The following is a 12,656-nucleotide window of genomic DNA, read 5'->3' as shown; positions in this document are numbered from 1 at the left end:
TCAGTAAGGGGCCTGAGGTTTTCACAGAAATGCAGTGGCTGCTTCTTTCTCTACTGAGGTATAGACACATCTCTTTTCATCTATTTTCTTCTTTTCCTATTTACACTGATATTGAGATGTCATTCCTTTGAGGTATTTGTAAAAATGTTGGTGCTTTGCATAGCCTCAAAAAGCACATTTATGGTTTATAATATCAATCCCATAATGACAGGTAGGATTATGTCCTCCCTTTGCTATTCCCACCCCTCCGTGCTGCTGAGCCGCCACTTTGTGTCTTTATGATAACCACAGTAATGATGCATCACGCTAAACCTTCCAGGCATAACGATAAAGCTGATTGGTCAACAGAGTTCCTCAAAAGACACCTGCTCTGAGTTACACTCAGGAATCCAAAGTATGAGTCTGGGTGTAACAAGGACTCCAGTAAAACTCTTGACCAGCACAGGGAACAACTATGTGGAAAAAAGCTTAAAACTGAATGATCATTCTGGTATGAGGCCAAACTAAAATTTAATTAACATAGGTACTTAAATGTCAAATTATCCTACAGTCCCAAATAGGTTACTGCCTACTCAACTACACTGACCCTCTAAGAAGCAGTTGGTCCCTTTTGCAATAGGTGTGTTCTCAGCTAAGATCTGTTTTGCATCTGTCCACAGTTTAATAGTGTTCCTTGCCTTCCACAGGTGGGAGGCATTCAGAGTAATCTAGAACTAGGTACTTATTAAAGACAACATTCTCTTTGCCCCACCTTGTCTTCTTTAACTAAAAAATACATGTTCACAGGCTAGCTAACATTAAGATGAGCTCTGATAAGTGAGGTGGATGTATTTTTCACATTCCTGATGGGTTTTGGTGAATTTCATGTTTATAAGAAAATCATAGAAAATAAAACACTATCATGCTTAAAAACATGGAATCTTAATATAAAATACCAATGAAATCTGTTTTAGAAAGGACTTGAGGGGGAAGGAGTTAATATGTCCCATGCAGACAGGAATTTTTCTTTAAAACTCAATCAGAATGAGAGTCAGTGTATACATACTAAGAGGCAAAAGCTGTGTCACTCAGATCTACTGTCACACCAGGAAGGGTGTGTTCTGGCAGTCAAACAAAACAGACACGAAGATGTGTCTCATACCTAAAGATACATGTCTTCCTGAAGATGATAGGAGGATTCCTGTGGATTTCTGTTAGGCCTAGGGGCCCTGTAACCATCATATTGCATAAAACGTAGTCTGAATCCTTGAAAAGAGAAAGAGATTTCATTACAGGGAAGAATAATTAGACCTCGTATTCTCATTAAAGCTTTTGAGGACAAACAGGGAAAAAATTAGAAAAGTTTAGATGAGCTCTAGTTTGAAGTACAGTGACATTTTTACTTATTCAGTACCATTAAGGATGAGGTGTTCCACAAGAGGAAATTTTCAAAATGCAAGATTCTTTTAAATGTACCAACTTATTTTTTATAACTGTGATAAAATTGTGTTTATATTATTTTTCTGATGTTAAAAGTGCCTTGTAGAACATTTGGAAAATACAGAAAATTCAAAGAAATTAAGTACAATAAAAAATATTCTCCAGTGAGGCCTTTGTTCTTCACTGCTTCACTAAAACTGTTCTTGTCAAGGTTACTGGTGACTCTCTCCTTGTCAAATAGATTGGTTGATCCCTAATCCTCATCTTCCTCCACCTCTCATCAGCATTTGATGCCGTGTACAAGTCCCTTCTGGATATACTTTTTTCACTTGGCTTTTGGAACACCAATCTCTCTGGGTTTTCCTCCTACCTCACTAAATACTTCTCTCATTCTCCTTGCTTCTTTTTCTTTGTCTCCTTCCCCTCTAAGAGGTTTTCAGACTGTAACTTATAACCTACATATGGGTTATAAAAATATTTTCATGTCTTTTTAAAAATAGCTTTATTGAGGTATAATTGATATATTAAAAAATGCGTATATTTAATGTACACAATTTGATGAGTTTGGACTAATGAGTCTTGGTCAACTTTTTTTTTTTGGTAGAGACTAGTGTAGGGGACTGGAATTGGCCACCCCAAGGTATGTCTCTTTGGCATGAGGATTATTTCGGGCTGGTTACTTTTTTTTTTTTTTAAGATTTTATTTTTTCCTTTTTCTCCCCAAAGCCCCCCGGTACATAGTTGTAGATTCTTCGTTGTGGGTCCTTCTAGTTGTGGCATGTGGGACGCTGCCTCAGCGTGGTCTGACGAGCAGTGCCATGTCGGCGCCCAGGATTCAAACCAACGAAACACTGGGCCGCCTGCAGCGGAGCGCACGAACTTAACCACTCGGCCACGGGGCCAGCCCCTCGGGCTGGTTACTTTTAAAAACTGCAGACATGAGAGAAACTCTGAAAAGTAGAAAATTACCCTTTGTAAGAGATATTTACATTTGTAAGGGAAATCTCCATCTGTAAAGGTGTCTCCCACTCTGTACCAGAAAGAAGAGGGAGGATGACCTTATCTCTAAAAATTCTTAATGCAGAAGGCAAGGACTTAAATCTGCAGAATAACCTTACTCTCATTTAGTGTACTTTTCTGGTAATCTCCCATAACTGAGTCCCCCCACCCCCAACATCCTTTGTCTGTAGCTGAAGATGGTATTTAAGATGAGCACCTCTGCCATTTTGGTGAGTTACTCAGTTTTCCTGGGTCTCTGCCCTGTATACATGTTATAAAGCTTTGTTTAATTTTCTCCTGTTGTTCTGTCTCATGTGAATTTAATTCATAGCCTGGCCAGAAGGACCTATAGTTGGTAGAGGAAATCTCTTCCCCCCATACACTAGTTTGTTAATAAGAAAGTAATATTAACATATTCTGTAAAATACACTAAACTGTAGGAAAGAAAAAATTCAGTTGGGAGAAGTAAAGAGGGGTTTTTATGCCCTCCTTTAAAAATGAATTCTTTGATTAAAAGGGAAACTATGGCAATAGGACCCACAGGGGCTCCACAAGGAACAGTGCTGGAAGGACAGCTGCTTTGTAACATGAAACTTTTCTCTTGCGTCTGCACTCCTTGACCTCAAGCATTCTACCCAACTCTTTAGATGAAATGTTCTCAACAGAATACTTAGCAAACCGTAAAGATTACCTCACATGAAAATTGGGCTTCTAGCTTCTTTCCTAATTTGTTCTTCCATGGCTTGTTATTTGGTGTTATACATACCAGACTGATAAGTGTTTTTAGAATCTCACTATGACTGTGTTTCTAGGCTTAAATCTTTAGCTAAAACCAAACAATTCCTCTCCTGTTCCCCCCGCCCCCAAATTGTGTAAATTGACCACTTCTGCTGTTAGACCAGAAGCATAATATAGAAAACAAGGGGCTCATCATAATATGCCTGAAAATAAGCTTGTTTTTCATTTACTTTTACTTGACCAGGAAACTATAAACTCAGCAAATGCTTCAGCAATTATTCAGCAGTGAGATAATCACTCCTACTTAAACTTTCCTAGGAAACTGTTTAGATAAAGAGCAGCAATTATATTTTTCCCCTTTTCTTTCTTCTGCTACTGGCTTGTTATTTTTTTTCCTTTCCCTTTCCAATATCTATTCATTCCCACCTTGCTTATTATACATTATTTACCTCTAGCATTTATCCTCTTTTACTTTTTTCTCTTTTGACAAATTTTTGCTTTTTGAAGATTTTATTTTTTCCTTTTTCTCCCCGAAACCCCCTGGTACATAGTTGTATATTTTAGTTGTGGGTCCTTCTAGTTGTGGCATGTGGGACGCTGCCTCAGCATGGCCCAATGAGCCATGTCCATGCCCAGGATCCAAACGGGCTAAACCCTGGGCTGCCAAAGTGGAGCATGCAAACCTAACCACTCAGCCACAGGGCCGGCCCCTGACAAACATTTTTTTTAAAGCATGAAATAAAATAGAATAGAAAAATCTCAGAAAACATCACATGTAGTACAAGTATGCATTGTTTGGTAAAACTTCTGTTTTAAGTGTGTACACACGCCAGTGTGTGTGTAAGTGTTTGTAAGGAGTCAGACATAAAATGTGTTTCACACTATAGGTTGAGGTCGATAGAATTTTGAGCCACACGATTCCAATCACTTAGAGTGCCTCAGGACTCGGACCTTAGACTTTTTTTCTATCCTCACTGATTCCCTTGGTCATCCCATCCAGTCTCATGGCTTTTTGTTTTGTTTTTGGTTATTTTGGTAGAATATACATAGTATAATATCATTTTAACGATTCATAAGTGTACAATTCAGTGGCATTAACTACATTCATAATGTTGTGTAACCCAGTCTCATGGTTTTAAATACCATTTATTCACTAGCCTGGATTTCTCCTCAAATGCTAAGCTCGTATATCCAACTGCCTATTTAATATTTCCACTTAGATGTCTAACAGACATTTCAAATTATAGTTTAAAAAACTCTTCTTCAATTTAGTAAGTAAAAAGTTATCTTTTAGTTAATTTTGTACTTATTTCATTATGAGAACAATTGAACATTTTTTCCATATGTGATGGACAATTTGCACGAGTTTTGTTTTTTTTTAATAGACTTGTCCTTTGCTTATTTTTCTTTTGGATTTTGGATTTTTTTTTTAACGTCACTGATTTGTGTACAATAGTGTTAACCATTTGTCAGATACATGGCGATTTCCCCCCAGTTTGTCAAAAGCAATTTATTTTGTCTGTAATTTTGGTGTAAGAAAGTTCTACAGTAGTCAAAGTATCAACCTGACCTTAATTGTTCCAACCTTTGGTGTCATTTAGCCATCATTCCCTAGAGCAAGATTGTAAATTCCCTCTCATTCTTGATTTTCTTAGCTATTCTCATGCATTTGTTCTTCCTTCCAATGAAGATTAAAATCATTTGGTCAATTAAAAAAATCACTTGGGGATTTTTCTTGGAATTTTGCTAAATTTATAAATAATTTTTGGAAGAAATTGTATTTTTTAAAAATGGTCTTCTTGTGAAAAAAATCATGATACGACCTACTTTATAAAAAAACTTTATGTCCCTTGGTAAAGTTTGTAGTTTACTTCATGTGGGACCTAAGGGTGATGAGGTAAAGTGGGGAGACTGTTCCACAGAGAATAACAGCATTTTTGAAGCCCCTGAGGTAGGAAAAAAATTGCTTTCTATTATGTATGGTGAGATGCGAAACATTAATTGTAGTATTGTATTTTTCCTCCTCCTGATAGTCTCCCCCCTCACCTCTTCCTTCTCATTCAAGCAGAAAGTCTTTATTGCCTTAGAAAAGATGAAGTTGAAAGCAGAAATCCCTGGCTAATATCTTGCTTTTGTTTTTTCAACAGCCTACATCGATATGACTTAGATAGCAAACTAGGCACATGTGTTAGCCACTTGTCTCTCTCAAAGACCTCAGGGAAATAAAAGGCTGAGTCTTGGTTTGCTTGCCAGCTGTCAGCTGGGGGCTACCCTTAGCTGCTAGAGACCTTTGGTCTTTGTATACAGCCCTGTATATCTCAGAGCCAGCAATGGGTGTCAAATCTTTCTCACACTGCCATCTCTCTGACTCTTCTCCCATTCTCTCATCTTTCAGGGAAAAAGTTTCAGCAAACATGCTCTGTTTTCAAGGACTCATATGATTAGATTGAGCCCACCTGGATAATCCAGGCTACTCTCCCTATCTCAAAGCCCTTATTCTTAATCACATCTGCAAAGTCCTTTTTGCCACTAAGGTAACATATTCACAGGCTCATTATTCTGCCTACCACAGTTATCTATTTAGCAAATTCACTACTCCAAAGAAATAGCTAGACATAGGTGCTTTTGGGTGATAAACTAACTAAATAATAATAATAATAATAATATTTATTATTCATAATAAAATAGATAGCTTGAGTTTCATGCCTAAGAGAATTTGGATATCCTACTTTCCTATAGGTGTTGTCAACAAGCAAGAATTGTTTTTCCTCCATGACTCTGTACCTTAGAGGAACCTCAGCATGAGGGGAGGGGGAGTATCTCAGAATCTACTTTATAATTTGTGTCAGTCAGGGTGTCAGAGGAAACAGAACTAGGAAATTTGAAGAGAGTTTAATAAAGAGGCTATTTATGAAGGCATGGCAGTGTTTAGAATTTCAGGCCTAGTAACAATGGGAAGCTGTTACCACTCTTAGCCTGAAAAGAGAAGGAGAGGAAGCAATTACCAGAACCTGGAGAAGGCAGCTATATGGAGAGGGCCACTTGACTAAAGGTACAGTGGCCTCTAGAGGAAGATCACAACCAACCCACAGCAACTTGGCAGCGAACCAAAAGCATAAATACTCCAGCCTCAATCTCCTATCTCCTATTGGTGCCTCTCAGTGGACAAACCTAAGCAGAAGCTAAAAGGCCAAGGAGCCCATTGATTAAGTCTACTTTCTGAGGCACAGAGCAGGCTGGAGAAGAGAGGACAGTAGATCTGGAGGGGCTGCAGAAAAGGAAGGCGGAGGCTTAGGAAGTTACCATAGTTGAGTGCTTGATAAAAGGTATCCCTCCAGCCACTCTCAGCCATTTTTAACACAAAAACCTCACCGTAGTGTCTTCCCCCAGGACAAACCCCTGACTACAGCCTTGGTCAAGCTGTACTGGTGGTCTCTGCCCTGCTGTGACCCTACTCAGGCCCTGGTGTTGAGTGGTCCCGCTCTCCTCCCTTCTTCCCTTTGGGGATGATCTCCACCTCCATAAGATGGCCCTGGGTCAGACGGATTGAAACCTTTGTGGTCGTCTCCTCAGCACTGTGATTCTGAAACTACATGCCCCTAAAGCCATGCTTCTTGCTGACTGCTATGGGCAATTTTAACCTTCTCCATGGTGCCCCAGGTGTCGTTTCCCTTGAGGCCCCATAAGGTGGTACTTAAGTATGGTGAGACACTGGCCAAGAGGAATCCTTCCTAGACACTACACACTTCAGGCCCACTGCAACTGTGGCCTATTGGACCTGGCAGTCTGCCCCTCACACTAAATGGTCCTCACGCATCCCCCCCTGCCCTGGCACACACATACACGCTGGGGAGTCCACCGCAGTTTCGAGGGCACTTGGAGGCTCCCACTCCCAGGAGCAGCACCCATGTCTAGGTGTTCTCCACCTCCTTGGCCTGGTCACCCCATCAGAGAGCTCCGTGATTCTGCCCTCTTTGGACAAGGACTCATCAGTTTGGTCTAACCACTGAGGAAGGGAAGCAGGGGCCTGGCAGGCAGGAAGGAAAAGAAGACAGCAGGAAAGGGGAGAGGCACCTGTGGAGGGCAAGCCAACTGACTGGGAGACAACCAAGGTGCTGCCACCACCTAATTAGGCACCATGTAGAGTTGTTTAGCCTTCTTGAAAGGAAGGCACCTTTCCATCCATTCTCATCATATGAAAAGTCCTAACATTAATATTAAGTGTAAAGAAGCAAAGCAAACATTCAGCAAAAACTCATCACTTTATAGACATGGGGCCTTTAAAAAAAGAATTGGTGTGATGTAATTGTGTCTTTCCAAAAGAGCAGTGCTTCATCCCTTCCCACTTCACCCATATGATTATGGTGGTGGCTGCCAGTTACTGTAAACTCCCCACCCTGGCCAGGGGAGCATATCTTGAAACAGATCAAAAAGAGTTTTCTTTCTTATGTTTTCCAAATTGGAACAAGAAGGAAAGATTCTTTTCTAGTTACTAAGCATCTGGCTTGCCCTGTGGAGAAAGCCCATCTTTAGCCAGAAGGACAAAGTTAATGTGCGGAGAGAAGCAAACAGGAGAACTGGGGAGAGAAAGAACATGAGAAAGCCCTGATAGTATTGAATCCCTGGATCTGGTCATCTTTGAAGCCAGCTTGACTCCTTCCTGCCCTTTCTGCATTTTGGTCACATAAGTAAATCAATTCTCCCTTTTGCCTAAGGCAGTTTGAGGTGGATTTCTGCCACTCACAACCAAGGATCTTGAGTTGGCATCATGGGAAATATGTCCCCAGTTAGCCTAATAGCTGACTATACATAGTTTTGAAATATTAGCAAGACAATAACATCTAGAAATTCTGTTACCCTGAGTAGGTCTTACATTGACCGGCCTTGCCTACCTGCTCTGGGCTAGGCTCAATGAAGTACGTAGTGATGGCAGAGATGCTAGGTGTGACGTCATAGAGCCAGCCGATGCCAGTGATCACAACATGCAGGATGTGCTCCCGGCTGTGGACGTAGTGATAGGCAGCACTAAAGGCATTGGCAACACCCTGTAGAGACAGAAAATTTAAATGGCCTTTTCCTTTTTAAAATAACAAAATAATTAGTAATGCATGGATTAGATTATCTTTCTAATTAAAAATAATCTACTCCCTACTAATTATTCATCAGTTCTCAAAATGCAGTGTTCCAAATTCTACTGTGAAAAAAGGACCATCAAGAAATCAAAGGTGTAAGGAAAGCCCTACCACAAGATCCACATAACTTACTATGTTTCCCGATAACCATCCAGGGAAATTTGTGATCTGTGCTATCAGAGAACAGTGTCAGAAGAACAAGGCAAACTTTGAAATGAGAAAAAATGTTTAAAGGCCAAGAACTAATGCCAGCCTTGGGCAGATGGGTAGGAGCTACCCTGATCTGATGCAATATTAATATCTGCATCTTTACATGACTACTGTCATCAGATCAGCAGTACAGGATGTGTGGGCTTCCAAGACCTGCAACATACTAGATCACACAGTCTTCTTATAGTCATAAAGAGAGCCTGTTCCACAGAGAAGGGATAGGAAGTCCTTAGAGCTCATCTGTGATCTTATCATCAAGAAACTCAAGGAACCACAAATTCCTCAAAAATATATGTATTTTATATTAGTACCCAAAGTATCTTAGGGTAACCCAGGAGCCTTTACCTCCAAGGACTAGACAGTCAATTTATAATTCATTTTGACATGTTCCCTAACAAGACTATTTTAGTTCACCTACTGATAACTCCATACTCTTCCATTTTGCTTCATAATGTCTTCACATCATTCTTATATCAGATGTGATTAAATCTTATTATTAAAAAGATGTACAGAGAGAAATATTCTACGACTTTCCTCAGTTATAGATCCGGTAGGTGGGAAGAGAAAATTGAAAATAAAAGTAGATAGAAAGAGCCAGAGTCTTACAGGGGAACAAATGAAAAGAGCATCGCCAGTACCTGATTGCTGCTACATCTCAATCCATTGCCTCCATAAAGGCTTTCAATCTTCCTTCATTGCAATTTCTATTCATAAAATTAAATTAAAATGCTCGTAGAAATGGTCCAGTTATTTCATGGTCTTAAAAGTGCCTATCCTTTTTGTGACCTAATTTGCAAACATGAATACTCAAGAAACATTTAGGCTTTTTCCTTCATTCTTAATCCTCAAAAATTCTAATGCTGAAATCAAGAGCTATCAGAATGCATGTCATATTTAACGCCATTTGGGGAAAGAGCTAAGAATTTCTAGATACTATAATTAATGAAACATAAACATGTCCCTTCTAAAAGTTCATTCCTACTTTGTGGTTCTTAGTTAGTGGTCTAATAGTTGGACTTCAGTTCTACAGCATAAAATGCTCTTCCTAGGATTAATGCAAGGGGACATATATTAACAATCTTCCCAGAAATGTGCAAGTGAGGCTGAGAGTCCTTCCATGTGTAACGGGGAACCTCTCCAAAGACTGATACATACACACAGAGAACAGGAACAAACATGATGACACTATCTATATACATAGCTTTACTCTCCTCGGATTTCACCTTTTGTTTTTTAAAAAGTATAGAAGGAGAGAGATCTCGTCAAGATGGCGGTGTGAGCAGATGTTGAACTCGCCTCCTCCCACTAACACAACCAGGTTATAACAATTTTTGGAAGAATTACTCTGGATTGAAAACTGAAAACTGGATAAAAAGCACCCCCACAACAAGGGACAGTCCTGACGAAGGCAGAAGAGGCAGTAATTCCAGTCGGAGAGGAAAAAAGCCACCTTTGGGAGCAGTGGAGCTTCTCAGCTGGCCAGGTGGGAGCCACCCTAAGGTACGCAGCCCTCCCTGGAGGAGTGAGGTCTGGAGCAGGGGCAATACTGCTATAAGCATCCTTCGGACTCAGCCCAACTGAGATGGGGGTCTTACTGTCTGGTTTTGCTGGCTATTAACTGCAGAGAGGACACCCCCAGAAAAGACCCAAAAGCAGAAAAGACCCGGGTCTTAAAGGGCACACGCACAAACTCACTCATTGCAGCAACCTAAAATCACCAGAGAGAAGGCTGACAGCCCTTTGGTGAAACAAGACTCACCTGGTGGGCTCTGGGGGCATCTTGGTGAGAGGAGGGAGCTCTCCGGAGACTGAGACATTGGTGGGGGCCATTATTCTGAGCTGGTCCAGTCGTGCTGATATGGACACTGGAACACCGGTGGGGGCCATTGAGGTGCATCCCTTGGGCTGTTAGCCCAGGGGTCTGCCACACCCACTAAGGCACAGATTTAATCCAGTTCAGCCAGGGCAGGCAACCCCCCTAGGGACTGGCCCCACTTAACAGCAAGCCATCAGGCTACTTTTCAGCCTGCATTGACTGAGTGCCTTGATCCTCTACAGGCAGGCAAGGGTGTCTGCCTCTGTGGGGCAGGGCCTGTGTGAGGACCAGGTGAACTGTGGGGGGCACTGGGGGAGAGGTGGGGGCCTCTGCAGTGTGGTGTTGGGGTACCCTCCAGGGGGTTGGGAAGTGTGCACGGACCAGGACTGTGTTGACAGTGTATGTGGTCCTGTGCAGGGTGAGGCTTATCAGCGGCAGAAGACTTATGCTTCACAAATAGCCATAAAAAGGATCAGCCCCACCTTCCAAAGCCTGAAACAATTGAGTGCCCCCATGCCAAGGGCTAGCCCCACTCAGCTGCACTCCTAAGAGAACTGACAACAGCCTTGTTGGCCTCAGGCCTATCAAACTGTAGCCCCTGAGCCTAGCAACCAGCTACACTGGGCACCAACCCAATTAAGAGGACAATTGCAATAAGAGTGTGCTGATAGACTTTGTAGCCAACAGTGCTGAGGCTCCCCAAACTGGATTTACAAACAGCTGGCCAGGGAAGGAAAGATCAGACTCCCTGGGTACCTGCAGTGGGAGCAACCCTGCCACAGCAGAAGGACACAAGTAGCCCACAAAGGGGTCACTCCTGGTTCTTATGGACTGGTGACGAGAGGGAGGTACACTGCTGGGCCTCATAAGGCATCTCATACATAAGGCCACTTCTCCAAGATCAGGAGACATAGCCAACTCACCTAATACAAAGAAAATAGCACAGAGAAAGAGGCATAATGAGGAGGCAAAGGAATACTTTCCAAGCAAGGGAACAGTACAAAACCCCAGAAAAAGAACTAAGTGAAACAGAAACTAGCAACCTACTCGACAAAGAATTCAAACAAAATATCATGAGGATGCTCACAGATACGCAGAGAAGAATGGATGAACACAATGAGCACATCAGCAAAGAACTGGAAGATGTTAAAAGGAAAACAATCAGAAATGAAGAATACAATACTCGAAATGAGAAATTCACTAGAGGGACTCAATAGCAGAGTAGAGGAAGCAGAAGAATGGATCAGCGAGCTAGACAAAAAACTAGAGGAAATCACCCAAGCAGAACAGAAAAGAGAAAAAAGAATTAGACAGAATGAGAACAATGTAAGGGAACTCTGGGACAATATCAAGCGTGCTAACATTCGGATTATAGGGGTCCCAGAAGGAGAAGAGAGAGACAAAGGGGCAGAAAACTTATTTGTAGAAATAATAGAGGAAAATTTTCTGAACCTGAGGAAGGAAACAGACATCCAAGTTCAGGAAGCACAGAGAGCTCCAAACAAGAGAAGCCCAAAGAGGCCCATACTAAGACATATTATAATCAAAATGTCCAAAATTAAAGACAAAGAGAGAATCCTAAAAGCAGCAAGAGAAAGGCCACAAGTGACATATAAAGGGAAGCCCATCAGGCTATCAGTGGACTTCTCAGTCGAGACCCTACAGGTGAGAAGAGAATGGCACGACATATTTAAAGTGCTAAAAGGAAAAAACCTACAGCCAAGAATACTCTATCCATCAAGGTTGTCATTCAGAATGGAAGGAGAGATAAAGAGCTTCCCAGACAAGCAAAAATTAAAGGAGTTTATCACCAAGAAACCAGTTCTGCAAGAAATGCTGAAGGGACTTATTTAAGTGGGAAAGCAATGACCACAAAAGAGATAAAAAAAATTATCAAAAAAACCCCAAAACAACAACAACAAAAAAAAACAGGCAATAAAATCACTTGTAAGGTAAAAATATAGTAAAGGCAGCAGATCAACTACCTGTGAAGATATGAAGGTTAAAAGACAAATGTACTAAAATCACCTATTTCAATGATAAGAGGGTAATGGATAGGCACACACTAAACAAAAGACTATATATGATGTGAAAAACATATAATGTGGGAGGAGGGGAGAGAAAAAGTAGAGCTTTTAAAAAGAGGTCAAGCTAAAGAGTCTATCTACTCAATATAGACTTGTTATGTGCATAGTATATTAAATAGGATCCTCATGGTAACCACAAATTAGAAACCTATAACAAGCAGGAAAAAAATTAAGACAAAAGAAATCAAACATATCACTAAAGATAGCAATCAAACCACAAGGAAAGAGAGCAAGAGAAAAAGAAAGGAACAGAGA

General features: G+C 41.0%; 1 protein-coding gene across 7 annotated transcripts in view; it reads right to left on the bottom strand.

Annotated features, from left to right (window-relative positions):
• Positions 1-12,656, bottom strand: part of EFCAB5 (EF-hand calcium binding domain 5) — a 142,579-nt gene that overhangs the window by 16,126 nt on the left and 113,797 nt on the right. For all 7 annotated transcript variants that reach the window (XM_070562804.1, XM_070562805.1, XM_070562799.1 and 4 more), the window contains 2 exons: positions 8,049-8,201; positions 1,142-1,245 (listed from right to left, as the gene is read on the bottom strand). In XM_070562804.1, the coding sequence (XP_070418905.1) occupies positions 1,142-1,245; positions 8,049-8,201 (257 nt within the window). The remainder of the gene's footprint in view (positions 1-1,141; positions 1,246-8,048; positions 8,202-12,656) is intronic.

The sequence above is a fragment of the Equus przewalskii genome, chromosome 10 (genome assembly GCF_037783145.1).
Source record: "Equus przewalskii isolate Varuska chromosome 10, EquPr2, whole genome shotgun sequence".
Lineage (NCBI taxonomy): Eukaryota > Metazoa > Chordata > Mammalia > Perissodactyla > Equidae > Equus > Equus przewalskii.
This window is presented reverse-complemented; position numbering and strand designations above follow the sequence as displayed.